The sequence below is a fragment of the Mytilus californianus genome, unplaced genomic scaffold (genome assembly GCF_021869535.1).
Source record: "Mytilus californianus isolate M0D057914Y unplaced genomic scaffold, xbMytCali1.0.p SCAF_7, whole genome shotgun sequence".
NCBI classification, from domain to species: Eukaryota; Metazoa; Mollusca; class Bivalvia; order Mytilida; family Mytilidae; genus Mytilus; species Mytilus californianus.
This window is the reverse complement of record NW_026262723.1, coordinates 29,881,462-29,908,894: the sequence shown is the minus strand read 5'-3', so window position 1 is coordinate 29,908,894 and position 27,433 is coordinate 29,881,462. Positions and strand designations below refer to the sequence as shown.

At 32.2% G+C, this 27,433-nt stretch overlaps 1 protein-coding gene across 2 annotated transcripts; it reads right to left on the bottom strand.

Moving 5' to 3' along the window:
* Window positions 1–789: 789 nt before the first annotated feature.
* Window positions 790–11,480, bottom strand: LOC127710242 (uncharacterized). 2 transcript variants are annotated; one of them, XR_007986089.1, is made up of 4 exons: window positions 7,176–11,480; window positions 6,619–6,702; window positions 1,272–5,483; window positions 790–1,176 (listed from the first exon to the last, which is right to left on the bottom strand). XR_007986089.1 is itself a non-coding variant. In XM_052216010.1 (3 exons), exons 1-3 carry the CDS (start codon window positions 9,396–9,398, stop codon window positions 5,307–5,309), a joined length of 2,484 nt encoding a protein of 827 aa, XP_052071970.1. In that variant the 5' UTR covers window positions 9,399–11,480; the 3' UTR covers window positions 790–5,306. The 2 variants fall into 2 exon arrangements, 1 of the variants encoding a protein (XP_052071970.1); XM_052216010.1 differs by having other exon boundaries at window positions 790–5,483.
* Window positions 11,481–27,433: the final 15,953 nt, after the last annotated feature.

The window sequence follows — 27,433 nt, the reverse complement described above, 5'->3', positions numbered from 1 at the left end:
ACTCACATGGGGATCTGGCAAGATAATTGGGTAACAATCTTATTTGTATATTCTACGTCGGATCATATTAGGTTTTACTTTCCTGTTTTGCCTCAGGAAATTCTGTTGAGACCATCTCATGTCTATCATGAGTGGCCGGTTCTCAATTGGAACCAGTTAGGGCTTAACTGTTTTATGATCTAGAGAGTGTTAATCTTCACTCCCCTGAACAATTTAACCATGGTGTGATACGAATATGAGTCGACGTATATGGAGATCGTGGCCCTCTTTCTCTCTATAGTCAAATTTGAAAGATTGGGCATATATTGTCACCAATGATGCACAAAATTGTCGATTATATTAAACTACATTACATTCATCACCGGGTTTGTACTTACATTTGCAATACAACTGGTGCCACATGTAAACCAGGATCTGCTAACCCTTTTTGGTACCTGCAATCGACCCCGGTTTTTGGTGGGGTTCGTCTTGTTCAGTCATAAGTTTTCTATGTTGTGTTTTGTATACTTGTGTTTGTCTTTTCGGATTTTGCAATGGCATTGTAAGTTTTCTAACGACTTATGACTTTGAATATCCCTTTGGGATCTTTCGCCTTTTCACCGTACACACTATTACGGGATGTTACCCTATACCCTAGGAATAGATTACCATAGCTGTATTTGGCAAAACCTTTCAAAATTTTCGGTTAATGCTCCTCAATTTCGAACTTTATTGGGTCTTTTTTTTTATTCTCGCGTTACTGATGAGTCATTCGTAGACAAAAAGCTCAACTGGCGTACAAAATGCTAATTCTGGAAGCTATGATCAGTTTATTTAGAAGCAGTGTGATTCAAATCCTTATGACTACATTAAAGAAATATTTATTTGTCAAGTTACTTTAAAAACGGCTATGATTTTTCCACTGGTTGTCACAGTTACAATTATTACATTTAAGAATGAAATAAATTTCCTTGATATCATATATACAAATTAAAAAAATATACAGATCATAACCTAATATAAACAAACATATCTGAATTTGTCATTCGTACACCTTTTCACTAAATGTGAACATATCTCTTTACAATCCTAACTTTGTCATTCATACAAATCTTCACTTTATGTGAACATATCTCTTTACAATCTTAACTTTGACATTCATACAAATATTCATTTTATGTGAACATATCTCCTTACCTTCCTAACTTTGTCATTCATACAAATCTTCACAATCTGTGAACATATCTCTTTACAATCCTAATTTTGTCATTTATTCAAATCTAACTCTTTACCTTCCTTACTTTGTCATTCATACAAATCTTCACAATCTGTGAACATATATCTTTGCAATCCTAACTTTGTCATTTATTCAAATCTTCACTCTTTATGAACATATCTCTTTACCAATCTAAATTTTTCATTCATACAAATCTGTATTTCCGGAATTGTTTGTTAATTTCAGGATTAATTGAATACTAAAATACGAAAATAATATGTTTAAAGTCTGTTCTTTATCACTCATTAAAAAAATTAATATATATAAATATGACTTATTGAAGGGAAGTGAAATGAAAAACTTATCAACTTATTTTTTATTAGTAATGCGACATTATCATTTATTATACTTCACGTAAAAATGCAATATTTTGATTGGATTAATCAACACGAGGGTGTTAATTTACTCTATTTTATGGTAAATACTCTATTACCATTCACGGAGACGCTTGATCCAGTGTACGCTTTATTAAATACGACTCTATCCTATGGCAAATACTCTATTACCCTTCATGGAGACGCTTGATCAAGTGTGCGCTTTATTAAATACGGATGGTTTTTATGTACAAGACGTCATAGTTTATTACTTTGAATTTGAAATTTAATCGACAGTAATAACAGAACATTCAGTATAATAAATTAAATAACACATATCTGAGAGGGTGATAGAGCAGATTGTTCCCCCTCGAAAAGACATTGTCAACCTTGGCTTCGCCTCAGTTGACAATGTTTTTTCGGGGTAACAATCTGCTCTATCACCCTCTCAGCTATGTGTTATTTATATAATATAGCCAGTTTTAGTTTAATGATAAAAAAGTGCATACAACTATATACATTTGTACAGATGGGACTTATCCCAGTGTTTCGCATGGTGCGCTCATCAACATAAAAATACAGCAATAATAAGTCATTAATAACACATAGTTCAATAAAAAAAACATCTTACAACTATTAAATTACGTCAAACAATCAAACTAATCCAAATCAAAATGAATTGAGATGAATGGATTATATAATGACAAACACACTTGATAGCAGGTAACAAGCTCGACACACTTAGCTACAGATGTAACATGATAGCTCACGAGCTAACAGTCTTCAAGAAGATTAGATTCTTGTCTCCTATTTCTACTTTCTGTAAGTTAAATAATAAAATAGCATTGAAACTTTTGAAATCTCTAGTTGGAATTTACTGGGGAATATACCAATCAACAGACCACTGAGCAGATATATTTTTTTGCATAATCTTGAACATTGATATCATTATGTGTGTGCAAGCTTCTAATATATAAAAATGTACAGAAAAAAAATATCTTTGAAATGTTCTTAAAATAAAGTAAAAAGTCTTCAGATAGGAATAAAGGGAAGACTTGAGAAAAATGTACAAATTAAAAAGGTAAATAAGCATATCAAATAGCCAAACCGTAATTAAAGTCATCATAAAAATAAACATTAAACAGACAAAAGCCATGTGTAATTTCTCAATTTCTTATACATCATATAACTCTAATATGTAAGTTACAACAGATTGTGTCCTATTCCTTTCATGACATTTTGAAACAAAAAATGATTTCGCCTTGCGAGTGATGCGTGGATAAACCGCTGCTGATTGACAGAGTAGCCCCCCTCCCTTTCCATACGTATCCTACATTGATAAAAATGAAGGCTTCGCCTCAGTTGACAATGTTTTCTCGGGGTAACAATCTGCTCTATCACCCTCTCAGCTATGTGTTATTTATATAATATAGCCAGTTTTAGTTTAATGAATAAAAAAGTGCATACAACTATATACATTTGTACAGATGGGACTTATCCCAGTTTTTCGCATGGTGCGCCCATCAACATAAAAAAAACAGCAATAATAAATCATTAATAAAACATAGTTCAATAAAAAAAACATCTTACAACTATTAAATTACGTCAAACAATCAAACTAATTCAAATCAAAATTAATTGAGATGAATAGATTATATAATTACAAACACACTTGATAGCAGGTAACAAGCTCGACACACTTAGCTACAGATTTAACATGATAGCTCACGAGCTAACAGTCTTCAAGAAGATTAGATCTTGTCTCCTTTTTCTACTTTCTTTACGTTAAATAATAAAATAGCATTGAAACTTTTGAAATCTCTAGTTGGAATTTACTGGGGAATATACCAATCAACAGACCACTGAGCAGATATATTTTTTTGCATAATCTTGAACATTGATATCATTATATGTGTGCAAGCTTCTAATATATAAAAATGTACAGAAAAAAAATATCTTTGAAATGTTCTTATAATAAAGTAAAAAGTCTTCAGATAGGAATAAAGGGAAGACTTGAGAAAAATGTACAAATTATCAAAAAGTAAATAAGCATATCAAATAGCCAAACCGTAATTAAAGTCATCATTAAAATAGAAACTAAACAGACAAAAGCCATGTGTAATTTCTCAATTACTTATACATCATATAACTCTAATATGTAAGTTATAACAGATTGTGTCCTATTCCTTTCATGACATTTTGAAACAAAAAAAGATTTCGCCTTGCGAGTGATGCGTGGATAAACCGCTGCTGATTGACAGAGTAGCCCCCCCCCCCCCCCCCCCTCCCTTTCCATACGTATCCTACATTGATAAAAATGAAGGCTTCGCCTCAGTTGACAATGTTTTCTCGGGGTAACAATCTGCTCTATCACCCTCTCAGCTATGTGTTATTTATATAATATAGCCAGTTTTAGTTTAATGAATAAAAAAGTGCATACAACTATATACATTTGTACAGATGGGACTTATCCCAGTTTTTCGCATGGTGCGCCCATCAACATAAAAAAACAGCAATAATAAATCATTAATAAAACATAGTTCAATAAAAAAAACATCTTACAACTATTAAATTACGTCAAACAATCAAACTAATCCAAATCAAAATTAATTGAGATGAACAGATTATATAATTACAAACACACTTGATAGCAGGTAACAAGCTCGACACACTTAGCTACAGATTTAACATGATAGCTCACGAGCTAACAGTCTTCAAGAAGATTAGATCTTGTCTCCTATTTCTACTTTCTTTAAGTTAAATAATAAAATAGCATTGAAACTTTTGAAATCTCTAGTTGGAATTTACTGGGGAATATACCAATCAACAGACCACTGAGCAGATGTAATTTTTTGCATAATCTTGAACATTGATATCATTATATGTTTGCAAGCTTCTAATATATAAAAATGTACAGAAACAAAATGTCTTTGAAAAGAGGGACGAAAGATACCAGAGGGACAGTCAAACTCATAGATCGAAAACAAACTGACAAAGCCATGGCCAAAAATAAAAAGACAAACAGACAAATAATAGTACAGATGACACAACATAGAAAACTAAAGACTAAGCAACACGAACCCCACCAAAAACTGGGGGTGATCTCAGGTGCTCCGGAAGGGTAAGCAGATCCTGCTCCACATGTGGCACCCGTCGTGTTGCTTATGTTATTACAAATCCGGTAAATAGTTAAATTTGGTAAGTCACATTCGTGAAAAGGTAAGGGTATTAAAATGTTCTTATAATAAAGTAAAAAGTCTTCTGATAGGAATAAAGGGAAGACTTTAGAAAAATGTACAAATTATCAAAAAGTAAATAAGCATATCAAATAGCCAAACCGTAATTAAAGTCATCATAAAAATAGAAACTAAACAGACAAAAGCCATGTGTAATTTCTCAATTTCTTATACATCATATAACTCTAATATGTAAGTTACAACAGATTGTGTCCTATTCCTTTCATGACATTTTGAAACAAAAAATGATTTCGCCTTGCGAGTGATGCGTGGATAAACCGCTGCTGATTGACAGAGTAGCCCCCTTTCCATGCAAACTGGAAAAGTCGGTCTTAAATAGTCATTGGTCGTTTTGTTGAAGTCCTATTGATCCTTAGGTATTTATACATCCCCGGCATTCAAAGTTTTGGTGTTGAACGTCCTGGTAATGGCAAATCCAGAAAAGCGTTTGGTTGCCAAATATTCTATTGTTATTTTCATTTTGCATCTGTCTATTCAACTTCAATATTCTTCAACGGTTATATAACTTTCAAGGTCCTTACAATTCCACAAACTGTTTAATATGTTATGAAAGTCTGCAGGACAACAGTTCTTAGATTCCTCAGTCAGTGGAGGAACGGGTTCTTCTAGCTGTTGTTTTAGTTTATCCTCTTCTTCCTGTGTTAATGGTTCATATATCTGCAACAATAAAATAAAGAAGCATTGGATTTGTATTTGCCATACCACGTATTTTCGACTATAGATATTGCATTTTTATTTAATAAATCAGCAAATAAAATACCCAGGGAGGTTTAAACTTGATTTGTGTATATCTGGACTCATTATTTTGATTTTGATCTCCAAGCAATTTTTTTTTTTTCATTTTAGATTCTAACAGTATTTGATTTTGCCTATATTTCGAACGATTCCTTTTGATGCAAGCATCACCATTGTTATTACTCCCGAGATTGTACACATGTTGTTGGTCTGCAGAGGTATAACGATGAAAAGGAAATTGCGAAAAATCATGTTTTGTTTTCCAACATTTATCAGCCATTTTTGACAAAAAATGGTGTTACAACTTCATATACTACCTATACTTACTTGTGTCTTAGTTTTCTATTTACTTTATTTTATCATTCCCTTTTTTTACGTTAAGACTATCCATCGTTTTGAAATAAAGTCAAATATGTTCCTGCACATCTTTTTGAATGATGTTTTAACCAATTGCTTTTGACCGAAATGATTTTGAGTGTCTTTCGTCAACTATCTACATTATAAGGGATTTTAAACCACATACATTTAATCTACTGATTTCATACAAAAATCCATTTCGCAGTTTGTCATCATAACTTTGTCAAGTGACAGTAAAGGGAAGAATTATATCAAGGCAACGTTTTCGCCAGTGTTTTGGTCAGTTAAATTTGGAATACAAAAACGTTTACAAATATCATCAGTTGATCACAATAGTCAGTCATAATTCACACCTCGTATGCATAAATCGCACTAATCCTATAAAAGTTATAAATACATTAAACAAAAACAATCAAAGATCTAGTTTAGTAAAAAATTCTATTGAGGACCTTGATTAGACTTTTGCAATTGCAACTAGACACCGTTTTTGAGACTACATTACAACTGAATTCCTATGTGACAAGGGAAAAATTAGTTTTAACATAGTGTTAACAGTATACACGTCCCACTTACTTAAGCAATAATGATGACGAAGGATGGTGTTGATGTCACATGTGTTTGTATATTTATATAACATTTGAATAGTTAAAGATGTTTGGTCTTAGAAGCCTTAGAAAGCCTGAAATGAAGAAACTAATACCTCATATAAACTGCTGTTCATTTTTTGTTTCTTCGTTATTTCATGTTCTTCTCGATCGAACTTGACTGTATTTAACTTTCTCTTCTAAAATAAGACAAGTTACACATATGAGTCACTTAAAGTATTTTACTGAAAGTTAAAATATATTCACTGCAAAACATAATCATAACTATCTACCATTTTTGTTTGCCATACGTAATATTGCATAGTGTAATATTTAAGTAATATGCCAAATTATATGAACATTTCATTTACAAATTCAGGAATTTGGTATTTCTCTATGATTAAAATCCTTTACAGTATCCATGCTATTTGAAAATAAATGTCATCACCAACGCTTTATTAGCCACTTCTTGTTTCTTAAGTAAAATCTTTGCTCTTAGTCAAAATAAAAATACCACAGTGACTGTAACATTTAAACTAAAATCTTAAGTACTTTTTCCTAAATATCATCAGAGCAGCTAGATAACTTTTACCAGTTTACTTATTATTCGGAGGAATATAAAAGAGACTTTACCCTGTTAATTTTGTATTGTTCATGATTAATATTAATATACCTGACTATTATGTTCCTCAGATCCACTGAGCTTTGGTTGGTGTTTTCTCATGGAAGTTGTCTCTAGAGAAAAGGATTCAGCATCAACAGTTTTATTTGTTGTTTTGTCAGTAGATGAAATCAGTTTATTTCGGGAATCTTCTGTTGTCTTTTGGGATATACTTAGCTTCTGAAACTGTGTATCGCGTTTATCGCATGAACTAAATTTCTTGATTGCAGTGTCCTCTGATGTGATTGGATTTACTACCAATTTTTGGGAAAGTTCTCTGCTTGCAATTTGATTTCCATCTGTCTTCTTGTCATCCAGTTTCCATGTATCAGTATCCAAAGTTAATCCTTCTTTCTTAAGAAAATCTAAAATATCGGGCTTTGACAAAATTCCCTCAATCTGAAGATACTTTAAAGAATGTTCTAACTTTGAAATATTTGCATAAATAGTATGAGTTGTAATCAACACATCCATATGCCCTTCATTCCAAGCGGTAACCATGCCCTGGTATTGTGATGGTACCACTACTGAGTTTGATTCACAGTATTTGATAAGGTTATCAACAAGTTCATTATCTGGACACACCCCTTGTCTCTTCTTTTCATTATGTGGACTGTAGAACGGTTCATCTGATGGCCATTTTGAAGGAGGTGTTTTCCAAATTCCATCACATTTTTCAGTTATATTTAGCCCTTTTATAATCTTACATAATATAACTGCTAAATCCCGTCTCGTATTGGTAATAATTTCTCCCTTTCTCTTTGTCTTTTTAAAATTTTGTGATGATGGCTTTATGTCAAAGTTAATTGTTATGCCACAGTTCTTCGCGTCTTGATTGATTTTTCCACGGTCTTTGCACGTCAACAGATTCGAAAGAGCCTCGCAAAGATTGTGTTTTTCTTTCCGAAATATATATGTTTCAAATAGAAGGGTTTTGTTATTAGTTGTAAGTAAATTAATTTCATAACGGTATGATTCCGGAATACAAATTTTATTTTCGTCGCAACATTTCATTAGACATTTTAAAAGTCTTTCATTGGATAATAAATCATCATTCTGAACTTTTGATTTGTTGTATGGATCAAAAAATGGTTCATATGCAGGCCAACAAGTGGGTTTTTCTTTCCATAAGCATTTTGGTTTTGATGTTTCAGGTAACTCCTTTAGAAGCTTGACTAACACTGAACACATTTCACAGGTCCATTTTCTCTCTTTCTCTGAAGTGTGCATTGATCGTATTTTAGAAAAAGTAGGTCCGGGATTTATTTCAACATCACCAGAACACCATAAAAGATAGAGTACAAGATCGTCATATTTATACTTCAGTGACAAATACTTCTTAAGTTTTGCTGACTTGTGATGACCATCTGACGTTATGCTTGTTAGAAGAAGCAGTAAAACCAACAAAAGTATTGTCTGTTTGATTATCCGCTGTCGTTGCTCCTCTTGGTCTATCATTTCTATAAAATCAAAGTAGCTTGTATACTCTTCAAGATTGATTTCCTTCAGTCGGTGGGTTTTCTTTGTTTGTCTCACTATACAAAAACATTTGTAAATAACCGTTTTCTCTTCAATAGTAATGCTTTGAGGGGCTAATGTTTTCCACTGTAATATCTTTCCTACTTCAACAGTTACTTTGTTTACTAAATCTGATTGACATTTGTGGTTTAAATGAAGTAAAAACGTGGCCAACTTTGTTTGATCAACTTCATGTTTAAGAACTAAAAAGCTGTGAACCACGTCGTAAATCAATGATAAAATTTCGCAGTGTATATTGGCGCGATATCTCTTTTTTTCGAGTAGATCACCTACACTAGCAATAAGTTCAATAAGTCCTTTTTCTTGTTGAACAGTGGTTAGATTCTGAAGATAATAAGTAAATATTTTGAATACATAAACTTTAGAATCTGAAAATCTAAACTTGCACGTGTCAATTACGGCTCGTACGTATATATGTAATTTTAGATTACCATTTAGCACCTCGTCTATTCTGTATAATCTCCAATTACTATATCTAAAAATTCTTTTTTCTTCCTCATCTACTTCGTTAGGCTTTAAATTCTGAAAATCTCCAAACTCATTTAATCTATTGTGTTTTAAACCGTTAATTGCACTTAATGTCAGATTCATGTCCCTGTTGTTATTTGACAGTATGAATTCACGAAGAAGGTGGAAAAGTAAAACACAGTATTCGGTTTCATAATTAAATTGTAAGTCCAATGCTGCATCTTTCATTGATAAAATTAAATGCTTGTTATCAACAATGAATTCTTTGTATTGATCTGTGCAGCCTGATTCCGATATTTTCTTCCAGAATATAACTAAACAACAAAATTTTACACATAAATTAGGGATTCCTTGACAAAGGTACCGTAATGACAATGATGTACTGAGCAACTGTTCCTTGTCGCAGGTGCAAATTTAATCACTGAATTTAAATACTCTACCAAATCGAGAATAACATAAAAACGCTGATCTCAATCTCTTCATTTTTGTACATTGATCGAATATTGTATAATGTTGCAGAAGGTTTGAAAGGGTCAGAAAAAAAATCTGATCTGAGAATATCTTTTTTATCTCTCTAAGATTATAATGTGTAGTTAATTTAGATATCAATAAACTCTGATGGCGTATTACCAACCATTTGTACCGTTCAAAACAGCCCCTTTTTATAAGCTCTGTTCCGTAAATTAGAATGGCATGGACCATCAAAATTTGGTCAAATTCCCATATGATTCCTACTTTTTCTATGGTACCTGGCACACATTGTATCTGGCTTTCATCACACAGTGATACATATTTTATGAATGACGAACGGAATTTTTTTTTTGTTCATTTTGAGATTTAAGCTTGTTATTTCATTAAAATTCGTAATATGATGTAAAATAAACATGACATTTTCCCATTCTGCACTTGTAGCAAGTTCAATGCGACTTAAAAATGCTGTAAATAAAAGATACTGATAATGATACCGCAAAAATTTTCTATGCAATTCAAAACATTTTGATTTCCACAAATATGCACCGTAGGCTTGTATCACCACCAACTTCAAATCAATGTTGTCCCCCCATATCTGTAGTAAGACTTCTGTAAATATTAAGGTGTATTGAGTATTCTCATCATGTAATTGTGTTAAGAGCGAAAAGAAAAAATCTAAACCTTTCATATCATATGTAGTATTAATTGCGATATCTAACATTTTTGATAAAGCGTGTGCTTTGCTTTCATATTGATTTGTTGTTAAAGAAAAATATAAAATATACAGTAACACTGTAAAATGAGCATGTTTGTATATCGCTGATCCTTTTGTCCAACATAATTTTTTTAAACCGCAAGTATCTGACAGAAAAACCTGTCTATGATGAATGATCGTTGCTTTGAACTCTTCGAAGTGTTTCTTTTCTAACAGTACACCCAAACGTTTACGCAATAACCATAATTTCCGTTGAGGATCAGCTTTTAAAATGTCGTCCAAAGTATCTATTAACTTTGACAAGGAGAGTAGTTTCGCTGTATTACAGTTTTCTATGTAACTCGTGACTACTTCAACTAACTCTTGACAGTCCATATGTGTTGCTATGATTGACTTGATAAACTTCACATCCTCTATATGGTCAGAAGTGACAGCATAATGAAGTAATGACAATAGTAGTGATGAGTCCTTTCTGTTGGTGTGATCTGTCTTCCACAGATAGGCTAGATTTTTTATATTAGCACAAAGAAACTGCTCATTTCTAGGGCCTTCAGATTCCATTAGTTTTTTGCATAAACTGTATTTCAACGCATTTTGTATATCTAAGTAAAAATGCCAGATACGACTTATACGGTCATAACAACATTTTGGATCTAAATTCCGAAAGAAAAGATCGAGATAGTTGTCATTCATAGTCTTGGTGGTGTTCCTTCTAATGTATTCTGGGAAATTGTTTAGTATGTTACTTATGTTTAACTTTTCTGTGTATGAAAGAGATGACACATGATGAAGACACATCGCGGCGAATAATCTGGGAGAAGAAAATTCATTAGAATCATGGTTAAATGAACTGAGAATAACTTTAAAATCTACGTCAATTATAGCAGCAAGAACTTTCTTACATTGGTGAACACTTTCTCTTATTGAACTTACGGAGTGTAATTTTAATTTCGCAGAAAATCTGTTTTTATGTACAATTCTATGTCAATGATATTCTCCTCTTTATTTTCTCTAACTGGGTATGTTAGATCTTTTGTGTATTCACTAGAAGACAAATCGTAATTGGCGGTAACATACTCATCACCAGATGAATCATCATCAGATGAATCATCATCAGATGAATCATCATCAAATGAATAATCATCAGATGAATCATCATCAGATGAATCATAGACGTTAGAGTCTTCAACAGATGAATCATGATCTCTCAATTGAAAGAGGTGAGAGTTTTCATCAGACAATGAATTGCATATATCCATCATTTAAACGTTGATGAAGTTATACTTAAAAAAGTATCCTTACGTCCTTACATATAACAATGTATTTGTCTATGGCGGTTTAAATGAGAATGACGAAAGTTCCATTCTGGTTCTGTAAAAAGAAAAAAACAATATCATTCATAATTGTACTCAATTATGCCGTATTACCATTACTAATGTAATCAATTTGGCAACAGCAGTTTGCCGATGTTTAAATCGCATAAATCGATTGAGAAGATATATCAAGGTTACAAACAAAACTGAAAAAATCACAAGAACTCCAAAAGGAGCGAGACCGGGAACTCTACCGTCTCCTGCCAGACGTGCATCACCCGCCATGCAAATCCACACTCGGTCATAAAGTAACCATCGGGAAGAGGACACATTCTGTAAAACTACAGATTATACGACTAATCTGATATATAAAGATATATGAATACGAAAACTTGCAGTAGTGAGTTGAAAGACAGATATATCGTATCGGTCAATCAAGTCGTGATGGTAAACCTTAAACAGTATGTAGTGCCGATTTCAGTCGCTCTTCGTCATAACTCTGTTGGGGTTTTTCGTGTAAAGAGCACATCCCTATTGATTAAGTAGAGCATAACGTATTAATAGAGATATGTAAACGCTATACGATTAAGCAAGGGTCACTGCTGAGAAATGTAAAGTTAACAAATAGAAATCAGCACGTTTGTTATAACTTCTAGTTTGAAGTGTCCCATTTGTTCAATATCGAGGAAAAGAACAAGATATGAGCAGGCCTTCTAGTTTGGAAGTATACTTAGTCTCAAGCTTACTGTGATTGAAATGTGGGTTATTGAGTGACAATACATCATCAATATATCTAAAAGTGAAATTAAAGAACTTTGCAGAGGCGGAAGATACCAAAAGGATATTCTCAACATTAGTTTTTTTTTTCTTTTGTCTTTAGGGGGGTTTAGTAATCATTCTACTCCACATGAGTAAAACATTAACAAGTCGTAGGTTAGTTTCATTATTGGCACTGGAATCATCTACCAACAGTTGAATCTATCCAGTGATTGTAACACCTCATAAAAGACAAAGGACTTATAAGTTGCCAGCATAAGAATAATCAGCTGCGAATGAATCGAAACATCAAGAGGACCAAATTGAATACGAAATACATTGAAAACAAAAATTCCAAAGGTTGTGCCAAATACAGCTAAGGCTTTCTATTCCGTTAGTGTTCGAATATTCAATATTTTATACGCAGTAACTTTACAGAACATGACTGTATCAATGATATTTCTTGTAACACAGGCCAGTAGTCCTTTCTTCTGAAGTGATTACTTCTTTGATTCTGTTACCCGCTGACCATGCAGCATTGTGGCTCTATCAAATAATCCTGACAATTGAATTTATTATGCATTTACTTATTTTCTGTCTAATGTTATACCACATTAAATGAAGCACAAATTATTTTTACGTACTTTGTATTAAATACAAATAATGTATACCTTGAATACAATCATTGACAATATTTGTGTGATTATATTGATATTAGAGACGGTTGCATAGGCTTTATCAAACCACAAAATCTGAAATAAATCATTTAATAATTGAATGTTACTTTTTGTAAATTTATTGGGGTGTAAAAGCGTTGACCGAAGTACATTTTGTATGAAGCGCGGAAGCACTTCATTCTAAAAAAGTGTGCACGGTCAACGCTTTTACAACCCTATGAAATTACTAAAAGAATCATTCAATACTTATAATTACATCTTTTTGCTAGGATCATGAAAACACGATTTCTATCAAGTTTTTCTTTTTTTTTACCTGTCCACTTAATTGTGGAAGCTCGTGTCATCGTGAATGTTACATTTCATTTTGAAATGAAGGTTTATTTCAGAATGACGCGAGATTGCTGTTAGCCAATCAAAATAACGTATTATAATGAAACATACATGTAATGTAATTATACAGTGGTAAAACGTCTGTTTTTGGAATATAATCGAATGTATACGATATATTTTTTTAAACCACATATCGTATTAATCCGAGACACATATATAATCAAGAATGCTCTGCTCGAGGGATTATCTTGGTTGATATTATTGTGCAAAAGTCATATACAAATAATAATGATGAAATGTGTTTATTATATTATTATTTGGTTGATATTTCTTACACAAATAAACTAAAATATAAAACGATAAATAAAGTTCAATGCATGTCATAATCATTAAAAACAAATAATGCAATACAGTGGATGGATGTCTTAAATGATAAGGAATTACAGCAGGTTTTTGCTTATGATATTGGCTGGAAATCGTTGATAATGTATGGAATACCTTTATTTTCAAAGAAAGGAAAAGACAGAGTATAGTCAATATTACAGTAATTTACTGATATTCAAATCTCGCACATCTAGTCAAAAGATCTAAATCAAGTTAATCTTATATGATCTACAAACACTTTAAAAATGAAATTGTGTCGTTAAGTGTTTTTCCATGGATTGACACTTCGATAGACCATGTTGCTGAAACTACTTTCGTAGCCGATGGAACTACTGTATTGCTTTCACTGTAATATATTAACGCACACGATATCCACATAAATGCAATACTAGGGTTCCAAGAGATTTCAAATTAAAAAGAAAAAATGAAAAATATTTTGAATTAAGATTAACAATTTTTTTCTAGAGGTTATGCTGTGTAAACCTGGCCGCTGACTCAAACACGTTACCTGAAAGTCATTTTGAAATGTTATTCAGTTAACGAGTTAATCATATGAGGGAATCGCATAATTCCAATATGAGCAGGACCGTTGTGTCGATCAGGCACGCGTCTTCTGCCATGCATGCATTACACGCAACATGAATCAGTCAAAATGTTAAAATCTAGAATAGGGCGCAATCGGTTAATTTATAGATTCGACGATTATCCTGTTATCTAAAGATCTAAGTTCACGAAAACATGTCCCTAGTAATTCAAAACACGGAAAAGTCGTATCGTCAATCCGATATGTAGTGTCGATTTCAATCGTTTTTCCTCATTCCTTTGTTGGAGCAGTTCATAAGAACTGATTTAAGAAAAAGAATTAAGAAATGTAAGAGTGCATGAACTACCCTACTAGTACATGTTATATGCAGTTGGGCTTAATATCTGTATTCGTCCCTGGTTTGCGGCTTTTTGATTTGAAATAAAATGTATACGTAATCTTTTAGTTATTCGTTTAACAAAAAGTGAGATAACATTAAGGTGACAAATAAAAATAATTTATCGAAGAAGGGCAGAAAACGTCATAATTGAAAAAAAGGATTACAATCCACAATTCATTACTCAGAAGAAATAATAGATTAAGCCACACTAACCAAAATTCGGGGTTAACAGGAAAGCAGATATGCATTGTGTAAAAATCGGGATACAAATAAGTCGTATTCTGTGCTATTATAACGAAGAAAATGGAACAACACGTAGTCATTTGCGACAAATATGTTGCATGACAGTCAAACAGATAATCATGCCATCCGTAAAATGTTTAGTTATCATAATTAATTGATTGATACACATGAAGTTTGTGATAAACGCCACTTTCAGCACTACTGGCTATATTGCGTTTTTATTGGTGGGTGAACCCAGAGTGTCTGGAGTGAACCACCGACATTTGGCAATCCTAGATTGGGGTAGACCGCACCTGCCACGTGAAGGGTTGAAAGTCAGAACTTCAGTGTTGACAGGCTAGTAATACAATATAAATGAACTACTTAGACCAGTTGGTCACCGAGGCCTTTAAATTATTTAGAATCATTTGAACTTAATTCCTTAACACCAAAATTTGTTTTTCTGTTGTTTGTCGAAATCTTGAGATATTCGCTTACATCACTTTATAACTTTTATAATTAGACATAGGGAAACTAATTGGCATTCAAATATTTTCAAAATCGATGAAAGAGGTATGCCTTCAACTATCCTGCATACCAAAAACTTCCATAATAATGTATGATATACCAGTATAGTATTTGTTACATAGAAAAAAAAAATGTGAAATTTGTTAACAAAGTACTTTTAAAGTTTACATTTTGTGAAGTTTCAATGATCACGGTTAAAATCACATTGGAAATATAAAATGGTCTTATCATTTACTGGACCTTTTGGTGGAATTAATTATGTATCCGTTAACTGCAACATGGCACATCCAATTATGTATACTAATTATTGATCACAATCTATGTTCTGTCCAATATATTGAGACTAATATGCCAATCTCTATGCGGTAAAGAAATCTGGATATTGATATCCCATTTTAAGAATTGAAGTTTTACTACAAGTATCGCATAAACTTAACATGGCCCAGGAAAATAAGGTCAAGGTCAGATATACATGTACACCCTACAACTATTCCATATACCAAATATAGTTGACCTATTGCTTATATTATACAAGAAACAGAAAACCATGAAAACTTTATATTGACCAATGAACCATGAAAATGAGGTCAAGGTCAGACAGACATATACACCATACAATAATTTCATACACCAAATATACTTGACCTATTGCTTATAGTTTAAGAAAAACGGACAAAAACACAAAAAAAATAACATTGAGCATGTACCGTGAAAATGAGGTCAAGATCAATTAAACTTGCCAGACTAAAATGTACATCTTAAAATATTTCCATAAACCAAAGATAGTTGACCTATTGCATACAGTATTAGACCAAAACACAAAAACTTAAATTTTACCACTGAACCATGAAAATGGGGTCAAGGTCATATGACACCTGCCAGTTGGACATGTTCACCTTACAATTATTGCATACACCAAACATAGTAGATTTATTGCTTAGAGTTTCTGAGATATGGACTTGATTACGAAAACTTTGTTCACTGATCCATGAAAAGAGGTCGAGGTCAAGTGGAAACTGTATGACAGGCATGAGGACCTTACAAATATAGTTATCTTATTACCGATAATAAGAGAGAAAATAACATTACAAAAAATCTTAACTCTTTTTCAAGTAGTCACTGAACCATGAAAATGAGGTCAAGAACAAAGAACATATGACAGACGGAAACTTCATAACTTAAGACATCTATATACACAGTATGAAGCATCCAGGTCTTCTACCTTCTGAAAATATTAAGCCTTTTTAAAAGTAGTTAGTTAACGCCGCCGCTGCCTCCGCCACCGGATCACTATTCCTATATCTTGCTTTCTGCGACAAAAGTCGCAGGCTCGACAAAATTGAAAAGTAAACACTCACCCTATTGAGATTCACTATGAAAAGGTTGTTGTTAAAATGACGTGAAACACTTGGTTAAGACCTTGAATAAATCATATCTTTGTATATACATGAAACATGTACAATTACTGGGATTCTACGTATTTCTTGCATTATCAAAGTTAAAGATTTATCCTCAATATGTCAAGTTAAAATATGCGTACTAATGGTAATATTTTGTTTTATTTACATTCAGGGCCATAACTACATTGAGGTTAATCAGGCAACTGTCTCATGTTGGAATTAAAAAAAAATAGGTTGAAACAAAAGCTTTTCTTTATCTCAAACTGTTTTCACGGCGAGTGTCTTGCTTAAAGCAAGTTCTGCTCATCCTCTGACGTCGCCCCTGTTTTTTAGTTTTCAGTGTTGATTGTCAAATTGTTGTCGTTATGTCTCTAATGTCTGTTACTAGGAGTGTCTTTTGTTCATTGATTGCCCTTCTTTATGACTATTCTCCTAGTGTGGAATCTCACTTGTAAATTAGTAATGTTGTTTTAAACTCGAGTTTTATTATATTAAAATTTGTCTAATTTTAAAAACTACTTTAAATTGTAAACATATTTGAAATTAGCTCTCGCCTTTTTGTTCTGAGGCGGCGTTAAGCGAACACCAATCAATCAATCGATCTTTATGACTATGGCATCAGTATATTGTCTAATATTCCTTGTTGTGAACGTTCATTCTCTGCTTTGCGTAGCCTTAAGACTTGGAAAAGATCTACGATGACTAGTGAACGGTTATGTGTGGTTTGGCAATGTTACATGCCCACCGATGTCAGATATTGTTCGAGAAAATGTTTTGAGAAGATACGATGCTACCAGACATAGAAAAATTTGTCGTATTTTCATGGAAAAATAAACTTTATATTAAAGAATACAAAACTGGATCTTTTTTCTGTAAATAAAACTAAAAAGCTGACATCGGTTATTTCAACGTGAGATAACCCATTCTCCTGGAATCAAATCATTTAAAAAGAAAATAATGTATTGCCATATGACCTTTAACATTGAAGGGTTAAACTTATATTAAGCCGTGTTCAGGTCCTTAAATAGAAAATAAAGGGATATGGAGTAAATGTGCATGGGACAAGACAAAATAGCACACAATACAGAGACAAAAAAACAAATTATCAATGAACAGGGCTTTTATTTCTGTTCTTCATCTTGACAGTAGCTGGAGAGTCTTCAATAATGAACGAATCATTCACTCCCTACAAGGTCAAAAAAGACCCTCGCGTCGACTTAAGCGGTACTTAAAGTATCGTACTGTGAATAAATTTAAAGTCGAAAAAATATAACACCAAAGTCTAAACACAATCCAATAGCAGAACAGACAGGTCCGACATTAGTCAGCCGGTATATATAATAAAACTGCACAACATTGTAGCAATGAGGTCTAAGAACAGTTTTCCTGAGTCTAACCTGAGGGTATCCTTGTATCCCAGTTAGGAACTATATCAAGTTGTACTCAGCAAAGTTGACCTTAGATGGATTTGGCTATTTGTTTTAGGTATTTTTGTCATATAGCTCTTCAACTGTTGCGGTACTTATACATCCCTCGGATTTCAAATGTTTGGCTTTGAGCGTTCCTGATGAAGGTAAATCCAGAAAAGCGCTTCGGACGCATAAAATTAATAAACGTGTTGTTTTCAATTTTTTGTAATTGAAATGTGTTATAAAAACCAGATTCACATAGTTATATCAATGATAATCAGCCCCTCTTGACTTAGTTTGAAAAAAAAACATAACTGACAGGTATAATAAGTTTTTCTGCAAGCCAAAACTCAATAACAAAAAAATAAAAAAAACAGCAGCCACACACTTGACTAGGTGAATTACTATTTTTGTTTTATCCTACATATCGGTCTTTTGATGTTGTCCCTAAAAATTAAAAAGTCTTACACTGAATCTGTTTAACTTTGAGACCAGAATAATGTCGAAAAAAAACTACAAAACTTGCGTTTTAGATTAAGAAAGGGTCCAGGAAACGCTCAGAATTCACGATTTTGCGTCATTTTTAGTAGAGATTCCCAGACCCCTTGGCGAATATATTTTGCATCACTTTTAAAAGAGGCTACTTACGGCCCTGACATTTAAGATGAACTTTTAATATACGATTTCGAATTCAGGTTTGTACTTTGTGACAATGACATTCGAATCAGAGTGAAAGAACAACATTTAGAAAAATATCAGAGATTTGCCAAAACAGTATATAACACAACTTCTAACTGCTGACTCTTCCACCTCACCTGTCGGATTTCACCACCGGTGGGGTTTGTATTGCTCAATTTAATTTTGTTTTGGTTAAGGCTTTGTAAACTAATTGATCTTTTTGTCCTATTTGTTTTCGGTCATCGTTTTGTGGTTCATTTTTGTTTGTTACCTTGATTAGTATCTTCTTAAAGTATTTCTCAGATTTAAATATCGTTAAACTACTTTTGACTAACTCTATCTTTTACTTTTTTCATGCCCTAATGGTATCGTTCCCTCTATGCCACGACACACACACACACTACACTTGCTGACAAATATTGATGGTAGAATTGTGTTGCGTACGAGATTTTGAAATTAAGTAAATAATAATATACCATTCGAAAAGTAACTGACAGCGCCATTTAATAAAATGCAAATAAATGATAATTAAATGCTCCCTAGGCGCAGCTTGATACGACCACAGAGGTCGAACCCTGAACAGTTGGGGAAAGTATGGAAATAACATTTAAGCTTAAAACAGCTCTGAATTTGGATTGTGATTGAATATTTGACACTCATTAGGTTTGTGACACAAAATGAATGTGCTCAAAAAACTGAAAAATTTGAAATTGGACATTTACCTATTATAGTCCAATATCCAAAATCGAAATACATAGTTAGAATCAGCATATCCAAGAACCCCAAGAATTCAATTTTTGTTGAAATCAAACAAGTTTTATTTAGTACCCTTTAGACCTCAATGTGAACCAATTTGATAACGGAGCCCAAAAATCCAAAATTTAGATACAGGTTTAGATTCAGATTTCAAAGAACCCCATATATATTCAATTTGAGATGAAATCAAACACAGTTGAATTTTGGACCCCGATTTGGACCAATCAAAATAACGAATCATAATGAAACATACATGTAATGTAATTATACAGTGGTAAAACCTCTGTTTTTGGTATATAATCAAATGTATACGATATAGCTTTGTTTTTAAATCATATATCGTATTAATACGAGACACATATATAATCAAGAATGCTCTGCTCGAGGGATTATCTTGGTTGGTATTATTGTGCAAAAGTCATATACAAATAATAATGATGAAATGTATTTTTTATAATTATTTGGTTGATATTTCTTACACAAATAAACTAAAATATAAAATAATAAATAAAGTTCAATGCATGTCATAATCATTAAAAACAAATAATGCAATACAGTGGATGGATGTCTTAAATGATAAGGAATTACAGTAGGTTTTTGCTTATGATATTGGCTGGAAATCGTATAGAATGTATAGAATACCTTTACTTTAAAAGAAAGGAAAAGACAGATTTTAGTCAATATTGCAGTAATTTACCAATGTTCAAATCTCGCACATCTAGTCAAAAGATCTAAATCAAGTTTATCTTATATTATTGGTATCTACAAATATTTTAAAAATGAAATTGTGTTGTTAAATGTTTTTCCATGACAGATAGAGGTCAATTTGTCGACAAAAAAAGTACCCGTATGTAAAATGTTTACGCCCACAAACAGCGCCACCTATAATTTTTTCTACGGCGTCTTTGAGAACGATGTTCCGTTCTGTAGTAAATTAAAACATTAAATTAACTAAAATAGAGAAAAGTAAGTGTATAAAACTAATTAAAAGATATATTTGCACATGACTGGTTATGCATGATACGCTGGCAATGTGCGCAATGTCCTTTAATCCAAGATTCAAAATTAGTTTGTTTCCTATGTCAAAATGGCGGATTCCATTGTTTACATTTTTCCATCGATTTGAGAGCTGACACAAATTCGTATCCAATCATTAATTTGCATATTATGTACTGTGTGGGGTAGCTTATCCAATGGGATTTACTGTTATAAAGTGGCTATACGTTACCATCCATCGTTACAAAAGTGCCATGTGTTTTGTGTGTATAGCTCAGGAATGATGTGTATTCAATATTTACGGTAAATAATCAATGTTATGTTCATTATATTTCCATGCATACACAAGTCATAACAGCAAATGCATTTTTTATAGAACTTATAAGGTAAACAGACATGTTTAACTGTCTGCTTTAGCAGAAATTCGTGTAAATAAACCTGATGGGTCGTTTTGAATATTCAAGCACAGCAGACAAACACGTGGTAGATTATTGATGTTTGTTTACCTAAATTGCACGTTGTTGTTACTAAATAATTTGAAATAACCATTATCGTGTTATTATTGTTTAACAGCAGATAAAATTAATTTTACAATTGCATTTTACTACTTTCAAGAGTCATATAATACACCTTGCCTAAGAAATAGGTCTAGGGACTTTCTTTACTAGGTCCTTAAAAAATGAGACTGTAATAATGTACATGATGTAAATTACCATATTTACATTCCAGCATTTTTTTGCATTTGATATATTTCATATACATGTACATGTATGTACATAGAGAACAATAGAGTAAATGAACATACATGGGTTTAATTCCCACCCTAGGTATTAATTTTAATACTCATTATAGGTTGGAGCAAATAGGGCAGATTGCAATTGACCATAATGTAGTGTCTAAAAATGCTGATTGATGTGGCAAAGTCCTTAACATCCTTTTTTCTAAGTGTACAGCAGCTCCTCTATGGATTAGTTTAAGGGAACACTTTACATATAGTCCAGTGGCTAAGTCCTGTCTTTTTTGTCTCTATTATTTCCTTATTTATATTATTATATTTCTTATATTCTCTTGTACATGTAGTAAGCTAAAAAGCTATCATTACTCTTTTTCCTCACCTGCCAGATAACAATGAAATGTATTCATTGTTGATGTCTGTAAAGTGACTTATAATTTAACTGCTAACAGACATTTGGTTTCTATACTGTTATCTCATTGGCAATCATACCACATCTCTTTATTTTAGTACAGGTTAAGTATTTAAAGTAAGTTTTCTGCAATGATTTCAGTTTACATATATCAACAGTAAAATTTGGTTGTATAAATTGTGTCATTATGTTTATAATGACCACTGTAATTGTGAACTGCCATGACTGTCTTGTACAAAATATATTTGAATAAGTTCCCTAATGAATAGTATAAAGATGTTTAAAAAAACAAATGTATGTTCCAGATCTATCAATTCAAAAATAATTGATGTTTTTTTTAATTAATTGAATAATAACAACTTATTGCAATAATCATGTTTATCATGATATTAATACAAACTAGCATTCTTATATGTGATACATATATAACTTAATGCAGCTTATTCTGAAATTGTAATGTATGTCATAAAAAAGAGATTTTTTGTAAAAGTTACCAAAATTGTCTGTATTTCAACCACATTTAGGCCTAGGAACCTTAAATTTTTAAGTGTAGAGGTTGACAAGCTAAGTCATGACTGTAAATTCAGATATTATCATGAGGTTTTTATTAGGGTAAATAATGCGATTAAATTGATTATCTCAATAAAAAGAACTTACATTCTGATTTGATACTATGAGATTTTTTCTGATATCAGAAAAATAAATATCTCATTGTTGTCCATTCTTCAAAAAATTTCTGAACATACTGTACATGTATTTAAGTCAGCTTTGTTTTTGTCTGAGACTACTATAACATGGGAAGTGACCAATCTCTATGTTATAGTAGTCTCAGGTTTTTGTTTTGTAGTTCAATTGACTATGCATTTTAGAGCAGTTAAATATGAATTTGGATTAAATCTGAAGTTGATTCAGTATATTTTATGACATAATAACGCTCTTTTATTTAAACAAAGCATTTTCAGACTTTATTTACAGATCAGCTTAGCTAATCATTCATTATTCAATCAATAATTTGATTAAAGGACTCAACAGTTGTTTGTAGGATTTTTGAATTCAAATATAAGAAAAAAATATCAAAACTTGAAGTAATACATGTAATAGGAATTATGAGAACTGCATGATATCATGATCAGATTGCAATACAGCTTTTTGTTCAGTTTTCTTTGTGTTGATTATAATGTTTTAAATCCCTTTCTGGCTTTTTGGATGTTCAGATTTTTTCTCTTGATTAAGAGCGAGCAACGGAACTTGTACATCTTATATAGTTTCTTATCTCGGGGGCGATCAAGCCAATTTTCAAAGAGGAGGGGGGGTTTCCAACTATATGTCCCCATTCAAATGCATTGGTTGTCGATAAAAAGAGGGGATTCCAATCGCCGGACCCCCGGGAGATCCGCCACTGTATCTTATAGCAGGTATAATATAAAAATAAAAAAATGTAATTCTGTCCACTGCAAATTGACTTTTTTTTCATTCAATGTCAATGTTCACAATTTTGGAGCATGTATTGTCTACATTTTCTTTTTTTCCATATTGTATTTTAATGTAATGCAAAGTTAAATTCTATTGTAACACAAGTTCTGCTGACAAATGGCTGATAAACCCCTCTTGTATGTAATTATTTGGCATGAAATGAAATATGTGTTTTCTGTATATGCTAATTAGGAATAATTCACCCTCTCTTTATAAAACACCTGGATCTGCTTAAAAGTTCTTGCTTTTCTCAGAATTTTCCATTGTTACATCAGGAATAAAGTCTACCAATAATCATGCTTGACGATCATTGAGGTCACACATAAAGAACCAATCTCTTTGCAGATCATAGTAGAAAAACAAAGATACAATATCACTCTTTTTTTCCCCATATGATCAGCATAAAAAGTGACAATCTATAAGTTCTTCAGTCTAAATAACTTTATTAAATCTCATTTCGGATGGAACATTTTCAAAGCACCAGATTAACAACTTTCTACGTTAGATACTTATGTAAATATAAAATTTCAAGTCTAATTTTAGAGTGAAATTTTAATATATTTAAACAAACTGTTCTATAAACAACCAACATGTACAAACACTGAGTTTATTTTCATATCCTTTCTAAGAATATTGATACAAAGAAAGTAAAACAAAGACTTGTATCATTCCATCTACCAAAAGGGTGTTTGAGAATATACAAATAAGTTCAAGTTTCAGAGAAAAGTCAGTTATCTATAATTTTCTTCTTTGGAAGTTTTCAAAAACCTGTTTTAGGGTACTTGGAAAAATGCCACATTCAACCATTCCATGACTATTTTAATGTTACAAGAGTAGAGGAACATGAAATATTGAATGGTTATTCAAGAAAGTGTCGAAATATAACTACAATCATTAATTTTACTCGAATTTACTGTTGTGAACTTGCAATTTCCTACGACGCGTGTACGGAGTTATCTCCCTTTGATCTCCACTTCGCCACGAATAAGCTGACACAATTTCGTGTCCAGTGAATTTAGGATCGATTATCATCAAAATTTAACGTAAAAAATGGTGTTGCTTCATACTTTATACCCTCAACACGTTACCATACCTATTTAAGGAATAATTAAGGATTTTCCGTGGACCTACGCAAATTTTCAGAACATATGGCAAAATCAAAGGTACTTTATTTAAATCATTTGCACCACGTGACTTTGTCCCTTTTGATCAAATTACTTCCCTTAGCTTAAGATTGAAAATATAATTTATTATAGATTTGCGGATAATCCAGTCCTTTTCCGTCATGTATCTAAAACTAATGTATCTTTAAAAACTTCCTTTGGCGGATATTTAAAAAAATGCTGTGTAATTCTAAGGAAAAATGCTTAAAATTTGACTTTTTACGAAATGGGAAGGTTGAAATCATCATGTTTTTAAGAGAATTTGGCCGAAAACTTAAGAAAACAGGTAAGTTAAAAGTTATTTAACTTTAAAATTCAACCTACAAGGTGTTTCCCTATATGCGAACAAATCATGAACATTATCTTCTTGCATATGTATTTCTGTTTTGAATCATGCTATTTTACGATTTTACGTCATTTTATTTGATCTTATATAGCAATTACACAATGGTTACGCTTCCTATTTTTAAACTAAAAAGGCCGAAAGATTTCAGAGTAGACAATGTCCATTTGTACACGGACAGAAGCCTAAAAACATGTACAATTCTCCTATATGCGAACAAATTGTTCATTCGACATAGGTATTTGCATATTGGCATTTTTATTAAAAGGGCTTATATAATCCTATTGTAATGGCTGCCGTCATGATAAGGCAAAATGGCCGCTATGCAAATTAGCAAATTACCCCAAATTTTGCCATATGAAAAAAGTTTCACTTCACTCGTGAATTTATAATACTTTAACAACACTTATTAATAATAATCATAAAGAATAATGAAGCTTATTCAATCTAGAATTGAACACTTTGATTTTTATTGATGAACGAGTACAAGTAAGACGATACGAGTCAAAAAACCACCAGGCATGCACGTTTACCAAAAAACCGTAAACTCTGACCTTTTGTCACGTGACCAATGTCTTGACCTTAGAAGCCATTAAATCGTTTGCCGTCCAACTGATAAATGTAATACTAGGGTTCCAAGAGATTTGAAATTAAAATGAAAAAATGAAAAAATATTTTGAATTAAGATTATAAGTTTTTAACAAATTTTTTTTTTTTGTGGTTATGATGTGTAAACTTGGCCGCTGACTATAACACGTTACCTGAAAGTCTTTTGTAACTTTTATTACGTTAATGAGTTAATCAAATGAGGGAATCGCATAATTCCAATATGAGCAGGACCGTTGTGTCGATCAGGCACACGTCTTTTGCCATGCATGCATTACACGCAACATGAATCAGTCAAAATGTTAAAATCTAGAATAGGGCGCAATCGGTTAATTTATAGATTCGACGATTATCCTGTTATCTAAAGATCTAAGATCACGAAAACATGTCCCTAGTAATTAAAAACACGGACACGTCGTATCGTCAACTAATTCATTGTGTAGTGTCGATTTCAGTAGTTTTTCCTCATACCTTTGTTGGAGCAGTTTATAAGAACTGATTTAAGAAAAAGAATTAAGAAATCTTAAAGTGCAAGAACTACCTTTCTAGTATATGTTATATGTAGTTGGGCTTAATTTCTATATTCGTCCCTTTTGCGACTTTTTGATTTTAAATAAAATGTTTACGTAATCTTTTAGTTAATATTTGTTTAACAAGAAAGTGAGATAATATTAAAGTGGCAATAAAGATAATAAATCGAAGAAGGGAAGAAAACGTCATAATTGAAAGAAAGATTACAATCCACAATGCATTACTCAGAAGAAAAAATAGATTAAGCCACACTAACTCGAATTCGGGGTTAAGACAAGAAAGCAGAAATGCATTGTGTAAAAATCGGGTTACAAATAAATCGTATTATGTGCCATTATAACGACAAAAATGGAACAAGACGTAGTCATTTACGACAAAAATATTGCATGACAGTCAAACAGATAATCATGGCATCCGTAGAATTTTTAGTTATTCCAATTAGTTGATGGATAGTTCGTGTTTAACGCCACTTTCAGCACTATTGGCTATATTGCGTCGCCCAATTTTTTAATTGGTGGAAGAACCCGGAGTGCCTGGAGTGAACCACAGAGATTTTGCAATCCTACATTGGAGTCGACCGCAACTGCCACGTGCAGGGTTGAAAGTCACAACTTTAGTGATGGCAGGCTAGTAAAACAATATAAATGAACAACTTAGACCAATTGGTCACCGAGGCCCTTTGAATTATTTAAAGTTATTTGAACTTAATTCCTTAACACCAAAATTAGTTTTTTCTGCTGTATGTCTAATTCTTGAGATATTCGCTTACATCACTTCATAATTTTTATAATTAGACATATGGAAACAAATTGCCATTCAAATATTTTCAAAATTGATGAAAGATTTATGCCTTCAACTATCCTGCATACTAAGGACTACAATGTCTTATATGCCATTATAGTCGTTATTACATAGAAAACAAACAAATGGGAAATTTGTAAACAAAGTAACACTATTTAATGTTTGATATGAACCAATTTTGTGAAGTTTCCATGATTATGGTTTGAATCACATTGGAAATATAAAATGGTCTTATCATTTACTGGATCTTTTGGTGGAAATAATTATTTATCCATTAACTGCAACATAGCACATCCAATTGTGTATACTAATTATTGATCACAATCTATGTTCTGTCAAATATATGGAGACTAATATGCCAATCTCTATGTGGTAAAGAAATCTGAATATTGATATCCCATTTTAAGAATTAAAGTTTTACTACAGGTATTACATAAAGCCCAGGAAAATGAGGCCAAGGTCACATAAACCAAGCTGGAAATAAATGTACACCATACAACTATTCCATATACCAAATATAGTTGAACTATTGCTTATATTATACAAGAAACAGACCAAAACCATGAAAATGAGGTTAAGGTCAAATGAACCCTGCCAGTCAGACCTGTAAATAGTTATCAAAGGTACCAGAACTATAATTTAA

What these genes read in the sequence shown, in the direction of transcription:
- LOC127710242 (XM_052216010.1), bottom strand. Translation starts at nt 9,398, where the DNA reads ATGAAAGATGCAGCATTGGACTTACAATTTAATTATGAAACCGAATAC. An exon ending in CTGAGGAACATAATAGTCAG is followed by an intron (nt 6,703 to 7,175) that starts GTATATTAATAT and finishes GTCTTATTTTAG; the next exon opens with AAGAGAAAGTTAAATACAGT. An exon ending in TGAACAGCAGTTTATATGAG is followed by an intron (nt 5,484 to 6,618) that starts GTATTAGTTTCT and finishes TTATTGTTGCAG; the next exon opens with ATATATGAACCATTAACACA.